This window comes from Bombyx mandarina, chromosome 01, assembly GCF_030267445.1.
Source record: "Bombyx mandarina strain Sakado chromosome 01, ASM3026744v2".
Classification (NCBI taxonomy): domain Eukaryota; kingdom Metazoa; phylum Arthropoda; class Insecta; order Lepidoptera; family Bombycidae; genus Bombyx; species Bombyx mandarina.
The window spans coordinates 7255267-7276116 of record NC_143208.1 but is presented as its reverse complement, the minus strand read 5'-3'; the positions used below and the strand labels follow the sequence as shown (position 1 = coordinate 7276116).

Below are 20850 nucleotides of genomic sequence, written 5' to 3'. Positions count from 1 at the left end.
GATATAAGTTCTAAGGTCTCAGTATAGTCACAACGGCTGCCCCCCCCTTCAAACCGAAACGCATTACTGCTTCACGGCAGAAATAGGCGGTAGTACCTACTCGTGCGGAGTCACAAGAGGTCCTACCACCAGTATAAAAACAATGACCTGACGCAAATATAAGGGTTAATGTGTGTGTATTATAATTTTTTATTTTGAATTTTTTGTTAAAGACCCGAGCGAAGCCGGAGCGGGCCGCTAGTTACTAATAAATAAAACAAATGAACCTTGCAGCGACATCTTCAAATCATTTTGAGTATTTTCACTTCCAGTATTTAAAGAAAGTACAACAGATGGCGTTACAAGCATAATGCGTTCAGAAAATTCAGGAAAATACCCGCCGGCTTTGAAACTATCTGACGTCAATTACCTACATCAACTTTTGTAACTTATTTGAGCGTTAGTGGAATTCAAATGAATAGGTCATCATAATAAAAATAATGTTATGCACACAAAAAGAACAAAAGGGTATTTTAATTTAATTCAAACGAATTAAAGTGTTTAATTTATAATGTGCTGATCGAAATTAATGATTAATGTTATCCGAAATTTTAACGAATAAAATTTTAACGAATACCATTTTTACGAATATGTTTTGTTCGATAATTTAAATATTTAACAGACTGAGGGCACCTAAATCTAGTGTTCCTATGACAGTTAGTTTAGTACGCTAGACGCTGCCGGGTCGTGTGCACGTACGACGTTCGGTAAAAAATTTACGGCAATCGTATTTCGCGACTTGCAATCCGCGTATGTACTTTAAGTGCTAAAAAGCGTACCTTGATGAACAACCCAAATTAGTTTATTGGTATAAACTTTAGATAACTAAATCTCGTTTTTAATAAAAATAATAATTATGATACTGTTGTAAAAAATATCTATCTTGTGTAATAATAAAATTTATCCTAGTTTGAGTCAAGTGAGCTTTAATTTTTAACAAAATAGAGATTTTTTTGTGCAAATTTTATATTTATTTAGTGAAGAGTTGAATAACTTTGTACAAGTTTATTAAGATTACTGTATTATTATTATATACTAACAAAAAAAAATGCATATTTAAGAATGTGATTAGTAGTTTTAAGTAATAACTGTAATATGAGTAATAACGCAATGTAAGTAATGTTAACTTTGGCCCGCGGTACTGCCTTGAGACTGCCTATAAAAAAAATCTATTTCAGAATTTTTAAAATTTTTAATAGCCGCGAAACATTGGCGGAAAATAATAATGCATTCTAAGCTACGATAATAGGATTTAAAATTTATTTCAGTCTATAAGAAATCAAGTAACTGCCACAATAATTTGCGTAATTACTGGTGGTAGGACCTCTTGTGAGTCCGCGCGGGTAGGTACCACCACCCTGCCTATTTCTACGGTGAAGCAGTAATGCGTTTCGGTTTGAAGGGTGGGGCAGCCGTTATAACTATACATGAGACCTTAGAACTTGTGTGAGCTCGTCCACCCATGTAAGCAATAAAAAAAAAAAAAAAACAGTGCCATATAAAATTTCATTCTTTTTAATTCTTTCACCAATCTAAGGGATAAAAATTAGCAAATTAGACGCCTTTTTTGATAAACAAATGCTCATCTTATGGTAATTAATTTTATATGCTCATACAATATTTGCCGTACTCGTTTATTACTGCAGGATCGAAATAAAAAATCACTAGCCCAATGACTTTCTACGTAACAAAAAGAGTCCCCTGTCCAATTTTGATGGTCTATTTCCACCATGGTGTGAAGCCATGTGCATGGATTAACTTAATGATGTTTAAAAAAATATAAAACTTAGTATTTTAAAAATAACACTTTAAATACCATTTTGGATCATTTATCTGTCATATTCTGTAAACGAAACAAATAAGTTTCAATTTAAAAAAATATTACTTATTTTCATAATGATAAATAAACATATTTAATGATCGTAATCAAAACTTAGTGCTGTTAAATTCATGATTTTTCTGAGTACCTAATTTTTTTTTTTTAGAGTAGCCTTTATGATTTTGATATGCAGTTTTAAAAGCGTGCCGATAGGAACCTTTTATTCCTAATTTTCTAATAGATGTTAATCGTTCTGGACTAGGTTAGTAAAATATATGTCAACAATATAAATTGACAAAACTCAGGGTAGACTTACGTTTAAGATCAAACAAATAATTTACATATTTTTCATTATCCTTTTTATGGGTCAGGCGGAAATCGCCGGACTTATGCCCACGTGTTAGAGGTGATTACCAGAGCGTGACGGAGACGAATTGACGAAGACCCCCTGTCACTCAACAACCCGCGACTAAGCCTCGTATCAGTCAGTGGTAACGCGTGAGAGCGGGCAACGCGTTGCATTCCCGGAGCGCATCTCGTCCCGCGACCCTATACGTTCAACCAGCGGTCGTCGGTGCCACGACCACCGGGCCTCGCGGTCGGTGGGCAATTTTCACTCAATAACCCGCGACTAAGGGTGCCTGTCCACCGGAGCGGAGCCAGGCAGTGGAGCGGAGAAACGGAGAAATATTAACCAATAAGATTGCACAAAATCAAAATCTTAAGATTGCAAAATTATTTTAAGATTGCACAAAAGATATATTAAGATTGCACAAAATCATATTTGCAAAATTATTTTGCATCATTGAATCATTTTGCAATCTTATGATTTTGATTTTGTTAATATTTCTTCGTTTCTCCGCTCCGTTGCCTGGCTCCGCTCCGATGGACAGGCGTCCTTAGCCTGTTATTAGTCAGTGGTAACTAGGAGTGGGTGATATAAATCGTATATAGATTCAATATCTATATATCGCAGCAATATCGTTGAATCCGATATCGCCCCGCACGAAATCTATATATCGATATCAGCCGATACACGATATTGCTCGATGTGATGCGCATCGCCATATCGTACCGATTCGTGAATCGAAATCTATATTTCGATATCAGCCGATACACGATATTGCTCGATGTGATGCGCATCGGCATATCGTACCGATTCGTTAATATCAGCAATATTCGTTTGGTTCGTATCGAATCGGCCAGAGTGAGTGAGCGCACGATAGGGATATCATGTGATGAATGAAACAGAAACAGGCATTATCCATACAATTGTAAACCTTATATTTAAGTCCATATGTCTGTAGATTATTCTTAGCGTATCAGCAGGATACAATTTAGGAAAGAAGTTTCAACTTTCGACCCTAACTTGAATGCAGTATAGTCTATTTGCATCGTTGAATTTAATTTCACGCGCTTTGACCTTGAACTAGAATTTTTGGACAAGTGTTTATAAATACTTTTTGTGTTTGATTTTTAAAGTACACATTTTTCTATTTTTAGTTGAATCCAAATAATTGAGTTTATTTCTTGTGTTTGTATTAAACTTTTAAATCTACACTCTTTTGGTATATTTTGTAATTTTAAATTAAGACACAAAATACTAAAAACTGAAAATAATGTAGCCAGTCCTAAGCCTGGTAAAAGCATGAAGGAAAGTTTTTTTGATATTTTTATTTTCATGTTCTTTTTATTACTTTAAGATCATATTATAAATTGATATCAGAAAACCAACCGTATAACGTTGACTTAAATCTATATCTACTACGATATTATATCAGCGTATCGTTTTAAATCTCAAATATCATGAATCGAGAAAATCTACTAGCATCCATCAATATATAGATTCAGAAAATATATAGATTCAATATCCGATATTGATCCTCGATATATAGATACGATTCGATACGCGGCAAAACCGATATCACCCACTCCTAGTGGTAACGCGTGAGAGTGGTCAATGCGTTGCATTCCATGCGGAGCGTATCTCGTCCCGCAACCCTATACGTTCAACCGGCGGTCGTCGGTGCTACGACCACCGGGCCTCTGGGTCGGCGGGCAATTTAAAGCATATCCAAATGGCGCCCCGGGGATCCCTACTGAGTCAGAATCAGTGTAAGTTGGGTGTGGGTGTAATACGATCAACAGTTATTCGGTTGTATTTTCTCATTACATAAATTTAAGTAAAACAAAATCCGAACAATACGAAGGTGGTGTTTCAAACGTTAGGCTGCTAACTAAGATGTTTACGTACGCTAATAGTCAATAAAATATAATAAAACTGTTGAAATCATTGTGTCCGTACACTGGAGGGAGGTAATAAGAATAGAAAGGCGGTAACTAAAGAATTATTAAAAAACACCTTCCAATAACTTTGTAAAATTATTTTCTGTCTGTAAATCTGTCTGTTTTTTTGTTGGCGCAATCTCCATAACTATTAAGCGGATTTTAACTAGGGAATAACTTAGGCAGCAACTTTCACTGCCCTGGTGGTTCAGTTGTTATCGCCCTAACGGTTGGGCTGAGGTTCGTTGGTTTGATTCTCACTTCGGTCATTCAAGCGACATTCATGTGACGAACATATTTGTTTATTTTTAATATCTATCTGATCTGTATGTAACTAAGCCGTTTCTGTTTCCCGTGTAACTTGTTCAAATTAGTACAGTTATATATAGGGATATAACTATAATAACTATATAGGGATTCTCTAAATCTAAGTTTAACAATAAAAAATCGTACAAAATACAAACACGGTTTATTTGTGCTTAAGAGTTCATAATTTGCCTAAATAGAAACTGAATGAATTCGTGCAAGCCACGGACTTTTAACGGCTGAGTACTTTTTTAAACTATATTAATCGAGTTGCGCCGCGGCGCCGTCAATTAAAAGTATTGTTTGAAAAAAAATTAAGTATAGGCAATTTTTTTTTATTGTTTAGATGGGTGGACGAGCTCACAGCCCACCTGATGTTAAGTGGTTACTGGAGCCCATAGACATCTACAACGTAAGTCCGCCACCCACCTTGAGATATAAGTTCTAAGGTCTCAGTATTTAATAATAATTGCGAAACACGAAATTTCAAAATAAACTTTGAGTTTCATATTGTTTAAACAAGCCTCTAATACGAAAAGTGTTTCGTTTGACGATACGATGCCACTCGTGTGTGTTTTCCGCTTATGAAATATTTAAAAATTTTGCCCGCGGCTTGAACAACATTCGATTCGTATTTTACTTTCGAATATTGCTTTTAAGTTAATTTTACCAATAATTTTACCAATACACCCAGTATTTGAATTTTTTTTGAATGCAGTAGTATTGCAATGTTTAGCCGCATTGGAAGTTAAATTTATAAAAATGAACTTATTGATGCTTGATTAGAACATTCGTTTTTAATGCCATACTAATAAATAGCCAATTTTCTTTAAAGTGAGACATTAAGTCTCAATCTAAAATCACAAAAAGTGTATACTTATAATCTACTAGCTGTACCCGTCCGCTTCGCTGGCCATTTAAAATTAACATATTATTTCTCACCCCCACAAAGATTCTCATCATTAACGCCCCCGCAACTGGTGTAGGGAATCCAATACTCATATGAATATTAGCCTATCCATTAAGTACATGTATTTACTACATGGATACCAAGTTCCAAGTAATCAGATGCACGGTTCAGTAGCTATAACGGAACATCCGTTAAAACCACTGTAGTATAGATAGATTAACGGGACTTTGACATGACGTATGTCGCATGAAATAGATAATTACTGATATATTTTAACCGACTCGGTAGTGCAGTAGTTAGCAGCACCGACAGTTCACCCAGAGTCGTGGGTTAGATTCCCGCATCAGGCAAATATTCTTGTGATAAACAGGTTTGTTTGCTCTGGGTGTTTATTATCTATATTTATATGTACATAATGTATGTCAGTCTCTGGTACCCATAGCACAGGGAATCCTAATTTGGGACTGGTTACCGTGCGTGATTTGATCCCAGATTCAATTTCTGAACGTGAAAGTGTCAACGAGTGACGTCAGCCATGACACTAAGATATTTGTCTTTCAAATCCAGCGCTACAGTCTTTAATTTGTCATATAAGGAGAAATAAATATCTCAAAAATAATAAATTTTAATACAGTCCACGCTCATTTACCAGAACGCAAAATACCAACTGTTTATTATACATATGTATGTGGTGATTCCCCCCGTGTTTGCTTAAATTATCAATCAATCAAATACTTCTTAAGAATGATTTTGATATATTAGTTCTTATATTATATTCTCAGGCCAAGTTCTTTTTTTTTTTTCCAAGTCGACATTCAAAATTGTTCTGTACCGAATTATCGTTCTGAATTAAAAGTATTAAAAACCGCTCTACGCAGATGTAATATAAAAGAGAAAAAAAAAGGATGAGCTTATAAATATCTAAGTCATAGCCAGGCATCACTAGATTTGCATCAGTATCGTGCCGTGAAATTAAACTACCGAACTGGGTCATGTTTTCGCTTCAATAAAAATTCAGTTTCATGCATATTGCCTCCAACGGTGAATATGCCGTATTTATTGTTTCAGCTTGCCAATATATTGGCGTTCAGAATCGGTATCGTAAATGTCGATTATTCAAAACTTCATAGTTCAATTTTACCTCTGCAATTTCACAGTGGCATTTATATTTTTGAGGTTATTTTGTAAGACCCGTCGCTTCGTGTTCATGTAACATCTAGTATTTGTGATTTATGTTTTTTTTTTCTTCTTTTTATTGCTTAGATGTGTGGACGAGCTCACAGCCCACCTGGTGTTAAGTGGTTACTGGAGCCCACAGACATATACAACGTAAATGCGCCACACACCTTGAGATATAAGTTCTAAGATCTCAGTATAGTTACAACGGCTTTATTTGCCATATATCTGGCCCGTCATCTAAATTTTTCTTTAATTTCTCAAGAACATTTCTATAATAACGGATTTTTTGTTGTCTTTCCATTAAATTACTGTCCTAATGGATCTATAGGTTCCGATATCTTATCCAGCTATAGCTTGGAATTTTGTTCTTTTGATCTCTTACCCTCAATGGGCTAATCAACATAGGACGCTCAACGCTGTTATGTTCATTGCCAACATTAAAAGTACTTTTACGGCTTAATATTGCAATTGTCATTTTATTATTATTTCCGAAGTTTTGAATACTTCAATATTTTCGTGGTCACGGACAGCAAAGGTGGTATCTAAAAGGAATTCTTCGACATTCTATTCTATTTCTGTATAAAAATGTTACTAGAGTTTTAAATAACATTTTATTTATTATCTTGAGGTCTGATAATTTGTTTGGCTTGGGTTTTCATCATCAAGATAAGAGGATCCCAGGTGTTGGATAAGTGCCAACCGTCTTTTCTATTAAATAACTTTAAGATAGTGTCAATAAATGCACGACATTAAATTGTGAAAGCAGTTTTAACGGTGTGTATGACTCGTTAATTCGAAGAAAATTCTTTATTGGTAACCTTGTAGAAGCTGAAGATGCAATATGTCCAAAGTAATGTAGAACTCGATTTCGGAACGCTGCAGGGAATTTTAATTTTGAACTCCTCCAAAACAGATGCGTTATCGTCTCTTATATCTTATGATATATTGGAAGTGGTCTATCTTTAGGTTGAATTCAGTCCTAAAATACACGCGTGTCGTAGCGGATCTCAGACAGGCAGAATTAAATTAGGTGGTAGATAGATCGCTTTAATAAAGACGATGGATGAAGCGGTAATTAAATTTCGCCTCTTGATAAAAACTTAGATGACTAGTTATTCCCTATGGGTTCGCTTGTAATTGAGAATTTACAGTTCTAGACTTTCTATATATAGCTCATTTTGTTAAGTATATGATCAGTACCGCCGTTTTGAAGTATTTTAAGTGGTCACTGGGGCCTAAAGAGTTGTTTTAGTATTTATGTTTATGTTTTTTCTGTTTTATTATGTGTACCCTAAAGTCAAGCACGTGTAAAGTTGTAATTTCGATAGAAATAAACTTTTGTTAAATAACTATCCCACGTCCCACAAGACCGAATGACAACTAGGTATACTGCTATCTGAAATACTAACTAAACTACTAATACTATCAAAATACTAACGAGATACAACTCATGCTATTATCTAATATTCTTATCAATGAAAGAACTAAAATTGAAACAGATTAAAAAAATATTTTGATATTAATTACGACAAGTACTATATTAGTATTACCGTCTATACTGTACAACTAAAATATTATGATCTTAAAAAGTATATATATTTCCAAAGCATAGATGAAATTAATTTGTACAGATATCAGAGATTTGGTAATGTTGATTGTTCTGTAAGCCTAGAACCGAGCATTTTTGTTATCAAGCTTTGTTTATGTGCTATTTATAAAAGTAAGTTTCGACTTAACCAAAAGGTGTCGTGTATCTATCAAATTTTTGGATAATTTAAAATCTAAGAGCTTGATTTAAAACTTATTACCTCTTGAATATCTTGTGTATATATAAATTTGTTTTCAATACTACTATATTTTGATAATAAATATCCTGTTCTTATATAACTTAATGTAATGTTTGTCGATGTAGTGATTTCTGCAAAATGTTTAATTATTCTTTGAATCTTAGATGAGAACAATTGTGCAGTATATAGGTACCATTTATTGTACCTACCCACGTTTTACTGTAGGATTAATGCTGCTGATGTTTATTGGGTTACTTGCAAGTTAAATTTATTGATATGCAAAGTTTCCCGATAATTATAATATATATATTTGTACTCAAATTTATGTCCAGAACTACAAACAAACTTAACTGAGAAAATTAGTTTTCCCAAATGAATAATTCAGAATTTTATTGAATGAATGAAGAAAATTTGTATAGAGGAAGTTCGGTATGGACATGAATATTGAGAAATATCTTCAATTTAAATTGTTAGTGAGAAAGTGTTACTTAAAAAGAGAGTGTTAATTATGAATGTGGAAGGATATAGAGGAAGAGATAGACCTAAGAAGAAATGGATGGATTGCGTGAAAGACGATATGTGTAAGAGGGGAGTGAGCGAAGAAATGGTATATGATAGAAGGAGTATGGAAGGAGAAAACTTTTGCACCGACCCCAGGTGACTGGGAGAAGGGCAGGCAAATGAATGATCTTCAATTTAAAATGTATTCCAATATCAATGTATATTTATTTTATTATCTCGATTGCACTTTTTGTAGTGAATATACAAGCCAATTTAAGAACGACAATATTTGCACAATATTTGCAAACATATGGCTTTGGTCCAAAAACGTGAGGTTTAATTGGCTGCATAAATAAAAAATCATAAGTGCAGATCATATACTTTATTGGATCACAGAACTAAATTTGGTACAATGTAACTACTTTTTTAAAGTTAATCAGTTTGAGCAATATCATTAACCACAACGACACGATTAATTTTGACTTGAGTCGAGAAAGATAAATCTGAAAAATATTAATAAGTACAGAAATATAAGTCTCTAAATTTACAGAGCACTAATTATCTAAACAAATTCTTTAAACGTTTTTTTTTAAATTACAAAACTTTATAAATTATTTTAGAATATGTTTATTGCCAAAATTATCTACATTGAAATGGAAATTAGTGAAAATAAAGCACTGCAAATAGCACATGGTAAAATGGTATTGCTTTATATTTGATCTACATCGATTGAGATTAGTACTGATTCACATGTTTCGGTACCAACGAATAAAACAACTATGGTTTCGCTCAGAATGTATGTATATATACTCTGAATTGCTTTTAAAATTTGAACACTTTCAAAAACTAGCCTCTTTGTTTTGGCATTATGATATATATATTGAGTTTATTTTAGCATATTGTAAATTACGTGATCAAAACAATCTGTGTACGTAATGTCATAAAATTCATCTGTACCGTCATGTGAATTCATATACATTTATAACAGGACTACTGATAACATTGTTTAAAAAACTAGTTCTCTATTATGTACGATGAGATGATATAAAAATAATATTTATGTGTCTTAAATTAATCCTAGTTAAAGCTACGTAGTTTTGTTTTCTCACATTGAATTGTACATACTTTTTCACACGGACGGTGTTATCCAAAGCGGCCAAACAGTGCTTCGAAATATTCATTGATATCGTTCAACAAATTTTGTAAACGATCAAACTTACCTATTGCATTAACATCTCCCAAAACGACAACTTTTAAATAAGGTAAAGCAATTGTAGACGAGGTGAAAAAGTATAGAATTTTAACGAAATGCAAATATATGTGTTCATGCTTTGATTCTATATTAATTTTGTACTATTAAGCGCAACGTGCCGGATATAAGAACTCATATTATTATTATTCTAGAAATTCACACGACGAGTCGATGTTCTATCAATTTCTTGCACGTGCGCATTTAATTTGGATATTTTATGGCCGACTTTAGAGAAGAAACATTGCGTTATTATTAAATTTATATGTCTGAATGTTTGCATGTTTTATTTAAGACTGTGACTACACTAAATATTATAATAGCTGGAAATGTAGTAAAAGTTGATGTGTTTAAGACCATGTATATTTAAAATATTTAAATTTACCAATTCCAGTGTTGAGTGCTTCGTAGATTAGAATGGAGTTAGTTATTTACTTTCATGAAAAAAAAAGATCCTATTCGTTTTAACGGTTGATTTTAAAAAAAACATTTCACCATTAACCACGAAAACAATATATTATCTCACAGTCTCAGATTTTGGCACATACCACTTCAGTTTTAAGTTATGAGCAAAACGAATATACTAATCTTTGGAAGTAATTAATAGATTTTTTCATATAGCTTTATTTAATACAATGATAGTGCTTATTGCAGGCTACATAAAAATGTAATACTAATTACTATTCAAATCGGGTACGACATATTAGCAAAAAACCTCAAAGGCAATTTACATTTAACTTTCTTGACACAGCAAGTGACAAAGATTTAAATTTAAATTTAAATTTTAAATTAAAACTTTCGTGACTTCTTCATAGTGATGTAAAGACTGTTTAATTTTTGGTCAAACATAAATAAATATTGCACAATAGTCACTTGCGTTTCAAAAACATTTTAATGTTTTTTTTATGTTTTTATTTTAATTTCATTACAATTAATGCAATTAAGGTTTACGTTGTCTATACTAAAGGAGCGACTAGTTTGGTTATACATTTTTTATTGATTAACTTCATAGAATTATATGATATTATACTATTATAACAAATTATCTTAGTTTATCTAATTTGATTTTTATTTTCACAATACATTTTGTTTATTACGCTAATGTTTATTAAATGTGATTTAGAATTTGGTTTCGCGTTAAAGGTATACGGGCGATGCGTACACGCACGTATAGTAAGTAACATATTATATTATATAATTAATTAATTATTAGCTCTGAATTAATCAAAATCAGCGAACTAATTATAAAGGAGCTGTCTAATCGAGATACGAAATTTTGCACCAACTTACGCGCCAAAATCTCCTCACGTCATATTATGCTCGTGCGTCTGAGACGACTTTAATTTTGAGGGTTTTTATGAATTGAATCAAAATCTACATAGCGATGAAAAATTACTGTATTCAATCATAAAACAATATTCAGTGAATTGGCATTAGAAAATTAGACTTTGCTTTTCGAAATATTCTTTCAGGACCCTATCATATTTTTTTTCTCTACCTACTGTATTTCCATTTGAATATCAATAATAGCGGTGGTGATTCTGTTTTGCGATTTTGAACTTAAAAACGTAGTCTCAATTAACTTTACGATTAAGCGGTAGCTGTCAATATACATTTACGAAGGAAATACGTGTTTCTCTAACTGATCCGCCGGCACAAGCCAAACTGAACCTTATGACCTCGCCAAGCAGTAAATAAAAAATTATATGTTCTGTTTATTAAGGTGATTGTGCATCTCCTCAATTTATACACAGCTAGACGTACATATGTATATTCTTTTAGTATCCATCACGTCAAATAAAACACACGGTGACATCGATATTATTATTTAATGAAATTCGTATATACTGCTGACGTTTCCATTAAATGTGAATATTTGATGAAACGCTTTATGCAGGTCTTGTGTTGATGACAAGAGTACGGTGCCGGTCGTCCCAGGTTACCTCCGGCTGCCGTCATCAAGTCGTGCGATTCATTCTCAGCATCGATGTCGATTGAATTATGTATACGCGATAATACACATCAATAAAACGACAGCGAATTATCTACTATTCAATTATTGGTAACTATTAATGGATTGATTACATTTATACGTAAAAGGTAAAGCAGAATATCGGATTTCACCTAAACTATTATCTATTGTATATTCAATCGAACTAACATATTTGTATTAATATGTTTAAACCTTAAATTGAACTTTTCAATTTTAACGATTATAAAATAAACTGAATAAATTTTTTTTTTTTTTTAATTATAAATTTAGATGTAGATGTACACGCAAAACCACAGACACAAAATACATATTATTATATAGATTATATAAGCAGATTAAATAAACATCGCACTTGATTCTTCAATACTAATATCGGTTTTCGATAGTATTCTACTTTTTATAAATGAGTATACTATTTAAAAAAAGGTACATACGCGCATCGCCCGCGCCCCCCTTCGCTTAACTACTCTACTTTCTTACTACCTAGGTGCAATATAATGCCAACTTTTTGTCTTATATTTATTTCATATTATATATTATATACATATATGTATGTATTATATTAAACAATAAATCGCAACCGTATATATTATATATTTTTTGAACCTATAGTATTTTTGGCTTTCAATTACTATATCTGATTTATAATCTCAAAGTATTGCAGAAAATGAGGTTTTACATTTATTTAATGTACTTATTGATTTTATTAAATCGTTGAGAATTATTTAATTGAAAAACAAAAAAAAATTAATAAGTACTGACATATTATTTGTCTTCTTAATTTAAATACAACAAGATAATGCATAATAATAATACTGTACATTAATAATAATGAGAAATTCAATTACATTTGAGCAAATTCAGAAAAAAAAAACATGTAAGAATATTATTCTAACATAATTATTATATCATATATAATCTGTAACAAGTCTACGTAAAATATTAATAAAAATGAAAAGAAAATACTGATGTTTTCAATTGTTACAGTAATCCAATGCTATAAATCTATCTATAGCTTCAAAAATACTTATAATTGTTTTGCTTAATACTGTTAAGACATTTTTAATAAAATTTATCAAGAAAAAGAACATTAAATATTAATTTAATAACAACACTGAGTTATTAACAGGAATAAAGTGCAGAATTTTCTAACGAACTCATATTGTTTCACAGCACTAGTCTCGATTTTCATTAATCATTATCATTTAAAACATACTTTACATTATAGATATATTCGCTTACATAATCAATACAATACACACATTACTAAATGCGTATCTAACTAAACATGTATCGTGGTTTAGAATAAGATAGACACGCGCCATTTTGCTTTAAGAATCATTCCTAATTGATGCACCACTTTAAAATCGACAAAGTACAATAAGTACACCGAGTTTTAAGGACGATAGTTTAAATAATAATAATAATAAAGCAATCGAACGATGGTCAACATCAAAATCATTCTTTTCTATTCGTTGCTTGACGCGGTAAGCCTCATCATCTTTCGTTCTTTTTACACTAAAAAACTGTTCAGAGAGGCGTTAAAACAATTTTCACTTCTTAAATATATAATATAATTTATTTTTATTTACCTGTGCTATGGTGCGACTAAGCAACAATTTATTGACAATACCTAATCGAATAAAATTATTGAGCTTTAAATTTCAATCTTACATTGTAAATTATCGAGTTTTATGACTCAGATACGAACATACTCGTTTGATATTATATTAGGTAGTATAATTCTACGTAGAAAAAGTGTCTCGTGCACTATAAATTATATAAGTGTAATAATTACCGGTGTATATTTGCTTACAATCAACGAAATACTTTCAAATTCCTAGATTATAATATTTTGTATTAGTATATCATATTACTTGCATATATGAATGTAGATTTTACTTCTAATTATTATTTGTATTACACTTTGACATTAAAAGAAAATTACATGCTTAACGAATTCATTGACTTTACTTTGAGACTAAACTTTAGATTTATTTAATAATCAATCAGGGAAAGAATTTATGCGGTGCTCTTTACTAGTCGAAAACCTTATCGTGAATGGACAAAATAATCCTTCACTATGCCTGAATTCATTTTCAAACTAAGTTTATTATACTACGACGATATTTAGGATGATTTTACATAAGCTAATTTACGAATTACATAAAATGAATACTAGGTTTACTGAATTTGTGTCCTGAGGGTAGTTTCACTTGATTATGTACTTCATATTATGAAAAAGAATTAAAATCTGCACACAGTAACACAGCCTGCTCTATTAACATGTATAATATTTATAAAGAAAAAAATATTTAAATTATTTAGGATTGACAAAACAGGCTTCTAGAAATGCTCTTGACGATGCTCAATTAGATGTATATATTTAATATTCATTACTGAGAATAAATAGAAGTAAAATAGAATAATTTCTAGTCTTTTCAAGAGAGGAAACTAATTTATTCTTACACATTCAAAATACGTGCTAAGGGAAATCAAAGTTTCGATAATAACTACTTCAAAGATTTTCTTTTTCCTTTTACAGTACTGCATTCTTATCACCAAAAAGACTTCATTCTCTGGTGCCGTTTACATAAAATCCAAAATCCATATTGTTTTAATATAGTTTTCTATTTCTCATCAGTAATTAACTGGAATAAGCTTATGTGGAATAACTTTATGTAGCTAATAAAGATTATGTTAATCTTATGGAATATAAGTGATGGATGGTTGACAACGAGCACCCTAGATTGTGTAAGTGCTAAAGTGCATTGACGAAATATATGTAGTAGTCTTTTCATTTTTCCAGTTCAATTCTCTTCGCCAAGGAGTACCAAGTCATCAGCAACAACATCGGAGACGTGCAAGTAAATTATCCAGTACATCAAATTGAAGCAGACGAAGCAGACCGGGAACACGATGCGAGAGTATTTGTCAATATCCGAAGGAGTTGTGCCCAGTAGTTTGTTAATACCCTGAAAATTATACTCAGCTGCACTTTGATCATTGATAGGGAAAATGAAAAGTAATCGCAATTAGCAAATGTTTTCGCTATTGCCTTACACATATATACACGCACTCACACAAACGATATCGCTTAAGCGGACAATTTAACTGATACATTTTTCATACGTGTTTTGTGTTGGTCAAAGTACCTTAGATGGAATCAATTGGGGTTGTCCTCCTGCTTCTTCGTCGGGCTGCGGTGCGGGTCCAGGTACGGCTGCTCGTGCTCCATTAATAGTATTCTCCAGGGTGCTACCCTTAGAATAAGATTTTGAGTCATGTGCCTTAAATCTTCCTTCCTGTATACACAATTTCTTTTTGTATATCTATTTATTAATTTATCTCTAGGATTATTTTTAGCTTTTATTTTTCTCACCGAAGATCGGCTAGGTGGTAGAGGTCGTGACAGCGTGCTAGTACGTGGTGGAGGTAAGGGCTCTGATGGCCCGGGGGGGCCATCGATTTGAATCTTCTTTTCGACAGCCATCTTTTGCACAGCAGTGAATCGCTGTTTACGCATCTGGATTCGTTTAGCCATGTATCCGACGGTAGCATATTCTGTAATTATATTTTTATATCAATCATAGACACCAGATGGATCGACGACCTGAAAATCGCTGGGTCACGTTGGATGCAGGTCTCTACAGACCGGCTGTGCTGGAGATAGATTGGTTGGGCATGTTCAGCAGTGGATGAGGCTGAGATAAGTTGATAGCGATTATGATGATGATTAATCATAGAAGTTTATGGTATTGACCACAAAGTAAAAACTTTCTTCAAAGAAATCAAATAATTAGTAATTGGCAATGACACTCCAGTTTTATTGATTTTATAATTCAGTTAATAATGTGGAAAAAGTTGTAATCTGGATAGGTGTTACCTGTTTAGGATACTACCGTTCCATATTTGTTACCTAGTAAACTTGCGAAGACCATCACGAAGCAGGTACCCAGGTACACATCAATAGACTTGACGTAAGATATTTTCGGCAAAGCAGCATTCGTCGAAGACATAAGCGTGGTCATCGTCAGCACAGTTGTTACACCCAACGAAACTCTAGCTGGTGTAGCGTTTCGATTTAACCAAAAGGATACCCACGATATTATAACGATAAGCCCAGACGGAATGTAAATTTGGATCAAATAGTATCCCATTGAGCGCACGAATTGGATTTCGCAGGCAAGCCGCGAATAGTTTCCTGAAAGAATGTTACCCAGTTTAACATTAAGCATTTTGAGTTATCATGCTATAAAAGTATTTTATTAGTTTAGAAAATCAGTGTTTATCACAAGAAGCGATTTCCAGATGCATGTTATGCAAAAAAATATATTTTATTACAATGTCCACGATTAAGAAAATCGCATGCCGGGTTTGAAAAGCTTTAATAGAGAAGAAGGCAGGAAACCAATTAGTAATGGTCCCTAAAAAGTGCTCTAGTGGTTCTGGTGCTCGATACCTGTCGTGAGAGAAATCTCCATTGCTCGCTGACGGTGGCCCAACACCTTGAATTGTGGCAGTGATACTTCGCTTGAAACACCCACTGAATTGGGTCCCTCGTTCCACTTGTAACGGATGTCCCGCATGGTGTACCCAACTGTACCATGCAGATATATGGAACGATAAAATAAGCGCCCATTGCACTGGGTTTTTTATTTTTACACATGTTGATGGTTAGATAATTTCATAACTACTTACGGTGACGTAAACCAGTATGAGTTAGATTGGAATTAATGTTAGTCTACTGCTTTCCAAAGCTTTTTTATATTACAAATGTATTGAACACGTTAAAAATTAGTATTTATATGATTATATCGTGAAGCGAATAGGAGAAAGGAGAACAGTATATTTTATTAGTAAAGTACTATTACAATTGTCTAGTGCTATGTAAGAAAAACCGAACTTACAGCTTTCGATTTCAATGTTGCATAATTGACGATCCATTGGAAAGTACTGAAGATCCATAGGACAAGATGCAGTAATGGTCAGTCTGCAAGTAAAAACAAAATTATGCATGTTGTAGATGCAGTATATACCTAAGCTAATTCGATCCCTAAATTACCTTATGCTTCGAGTAATAGACCCAGAATGATGAATACGAATAAATTCGTTACTTGTAGTCGCAATATGGAAATACGATTGTTTTTCATTCACAAAGAACGTGTCAGGTACCCATATGTTCCTAATAAATTCAGATCCGACAGATAGGGTCTCAACTCCGGTCCGTTTTTTGTAAGCAAGCCTCGGATCTGTCCAAAACTGTCTAAAGTAGAAATCCAGTGTGAAATCCTGAAACATTCATGGATAGTGTACGAAACAGTCCATTCAATTTAAATATTAAACTTTAACACAATAGGTGTCGTTCAGAATGTAGTCTCGTATGCTTGAAACGCAGCTATTGCAATACTGAACACCGTAGCATGAATAGTATGAGAACATTATGTGCATGGTCGAACAGCATTCATTGTTGGCACAGTTCTTCAAACAAGAGGGTACCGGGTTATTGTACATCATTGTACGTGAAACAATGTTTTAATTTAATTTGTTCAGTACGTTTGATGTCAAACGTGGAGATTAAAGTTAAATATTTCGAAACATTATCCTTTCGGTAGTATGATTTCAGAAGTAAAGGATACATTATTCTCAGTTCTACTGTCTCTTAAAAAACTCAAATACCGCTTGGCGTCAAATTGAAGACTTTAATACGTACTGAAGAATGCAATAGTATTTTCACTTCACCTTTTACTGTTGCGTATGTCAAAGAAACAGTCTTTGTCTTAAGTAAATACATAGATACCAAATATTACAAGCGTTTGTAGTCACAGTAATCTGAATTTGTGAAGAAATATTGATCTCTGGTAAGTTTACGCTTGGAATATGACTATAACTATATTCTATCTCTTAAAACCGATTTGGGTCACGTTCTAAAGTGACGTTTGTCTCCTTGATTTGGTTTCCACTAGGGGTCATCTACCCTGGTCTAATTGTGACACTTTTAATTCGGAACCGATATCAAGGTTTCATTGGAACAGGTTCGCCAATTCCTCACGTCATCCATTGTTTTTCAGAAAAGGATATGAAAAAGCAAAAAAAATCGACATAAAATACAATTTTTTTAATTAATATTTTCAATGAATAGTTGAATACTACAAGTAGTATGTACCTAATAAAATTTCCGGTAGATGTATTCATGAAATTGCTTTAAAGCTATATTAAGTTAAATGACGAATCACAATATCATTAAAACAAAATCAATGGTTGAACCGAAACTCACTTAACAATAATACAAAAAAATAAAATTCACAAGACAACATAGTAAAGAATAGACAAGTACCGAATTGTTACTTTCAGACACAATTATAGAAGAAAAATAAAAATCCCACAAACACAATAAATACCTACTCAAAAACATAGAAAGCACATAACAAAAAAAAAAAGAGCTAACTAAATTCAGGCTTTATTATGGGTGGATGGATGTAAGTCATGACATTTTTCGTCTTGCTTGTCTTTCGAAGACGCGCCCAGAAGAGCGCACCACTGCGTTAAATGCCAATCGTCAAAAAAAAAGGTGTTTTAAATTTAGGAGAACAAAGAAAGTGGTGCGTCGGCATCCGAGCGTTTCGCTCCATAGGGCCGGCATGCTCGCAGCCTCGTGTCTGGGGCTGCTCGGTCGCAGCGGCGCGTACGCAGCCGTCACGACCGAGACAAGCGTGAGCTGACAGTGGCGAGTACCATGAGCACTTCGGAGACGGAGCTGATAGAGAGCACATACATGGTGACGCCCACCTCCACTGGCGGACCTGCAATCAAGCCCAATTGTAAGCGTCACGCGCACTGTGCGCTGTGAAAACCAAACCATAGGACGGTGATCGAAACTCAGAACCCTCGGTAGAACGAAAACTTACACACGCCATATAAAGCTTTCAAGTTGTTCGTTCAATCGAGGGTGACCCTAATCGGTATTGTGGTCAATTCTCGATTGAACGCTCGAAGGCATATAAGTAATCTCGTTATATACCATTTTCACTTCAGACAGAGAGCTGATGGAGAGCACGTACATGGTAACTCCCACATCCACGGGTGGTCCTGCAATATTACAACGGTTACAAAGCTTATTAAATATAAATCCTAAAGTGGCAGAAAACGGCCAATTTAACATTTAGGTCACGGAAATAACCTTTGTTTGTTTCTGTATTATAATTAAAAAAAAAAACAGATATTAAGTTAAATTTATTAGACTGTTAATTCGAAGAATAATATTCTATTAGCCAGAGTTCTAATAGATGTATTGAATAACTTAAATACCTAAGCTATTATAAATCTTTGCATGATTAATTAATTAAGCGATCCTGTAGAGGTAGAATACCTATTTGTCGTCGACATCCGTAACAGTGCATTGTGTTAGTAGTACAAAAGGTTCAGTGCTACACCCGAACACCAACTTTACGGTATGGTTGCACAACTACAAACTTCTAATTGCTTTAAAATGGAAATATAGCACGCCTCCTTTAGTTTTAATTCCGCGCTGAATTTGGTGGAGTCTATCTGTATGCGGTGAAAAATATGTTGTTACTGAGACGTAAATTTTAAGACTGTTTTTTGTACAGTCTGCTTACTTAATAAGCAAATGAGCGTAAAAAAATTTAAAGCCAACGTAATTAATATTGTGTATTTGTATTTCAATAAAATTCGTTTTGGTATTTCTTGGTAATTGGAGCTCGTTTTAGAAACTGTGCTCTTTTTGGAATATGCTAAAGCTGTAAAAAACATTTTATAGTATTATACATTGGTACTTACCTCCGTAGTTTGGTCGAACTCTCTTGTCGTAGCTAACGCTCAGGGAATCCAGAATGGCCGAGATATTGACATCGCCAAACATCCCGCCTCCTCCCGTTCCCCTAAAATTCAAGGATACGTTAATAATAAAAAAATAACCTTATGATTTTTATAAAAGTACTATCCACGGTTTTGTATCTTATATGAGAATTTAGTGACAGCATAACATAGATGCAATATTGGTTTTCCTTCGTAACGCACGAAAAGTATCGTGCGATTCTAACATGTAAGATTATTTAATTACACGAAAAAAATGATCCTATGATGATACATGATAGGGATTCACCAGTATCAAAACTAGTTAATTGTATTTGTTTTTTATTGGGTAGTTCAATCTTCCATTACAAACCCATATAATTTTCTAGAAATATCTAAATATATTAAACAAAGCATATCAAATGTGAAAAATAAGCTCCCAAAAGAAAATATATTTCATAATTCAATTCACCATCTAGTACTGTTTGTTCGTTACATTCTATTCCAAAAGTTGGAGATTATATTCCCTTTGACGCAAACAACAACAAGAAACATTTCTCGTTGACAATTTTTACGTAAAGTCAATTACCATAGTGTCAGTTTTCAGTGAGCCAGGAGAATATCTTCCATGCATTAGCTAAATGAATGTTTTTACTCAGCTAGGCTAGTCCTAGACAAAATGACAGGGACAAAACAGAAACGAACTAAAAAACAAATTGCAGGGAACGCATTTGTTAATTGAAAAAATACATATAATATTTTCGTTCTGTTAAAAATGGCATTGTGATTTCAACTTAGTCTTTTTCAATAGTTGTCGACAGTGGGCAAATACTTTACTTATGGTAAATACCTAAATAGTTCTTTAATTAAACCCAGTGATAAGTAATTTTTTTTTGTAGGCCAATAACGTTTCATATATCAAATTCTTGGTGCATCGAAAAGAACAATTTACTAATGGTGGTATCG

General features: G+C 33.1%; 1 protein-coding gene across 1 annotated transcript in view; it reads right to left on the bottom strand.

Moving 5' to 3' along the window:
• Nucleotides 1-9194: 9194 nt before the first annotated feature.
• The window catches only part of RDL2 (ionotropic GABA-aminobutyric acid receptor RDL2), a 37748-nt gene continuing 26092 nt past the window's right edge, over nt 9195-20850 (bottom strand). The window contains exons 2-10 of the mRNA XM_028176339.2: nt 19870-19970; nt 19091-19158; nt 17135-17361; nt 16980-17062; nt 16532-16669; nt 15989-16273; nt 15452-15633; nt 15225-15374; nt 9195-15044 (exon numbers count right to left, since the gene is read on the bottom strand). Coding sequence (XP_028032140.1) covers nt 14880-15044; nt 15225-15374; nt 15452-15633; nt 15989-16273; nt 16532-16669; nt 16980-17062; nt 17135-17361; nt 19091-19158; nt 19870-19970 — 1399 coding nt within the window. The 3' untranslated portion in view covers nt 9195-14879. The remainder of the gene's footprint in view (nt 15045-15224; nt 15375-15451; nt 15634-15988; nt 16274-16531; nt 16670-16979; nt 17063-17134; nt 17362-19090; nt 19159-19869; nt 19971-20850) is intronic.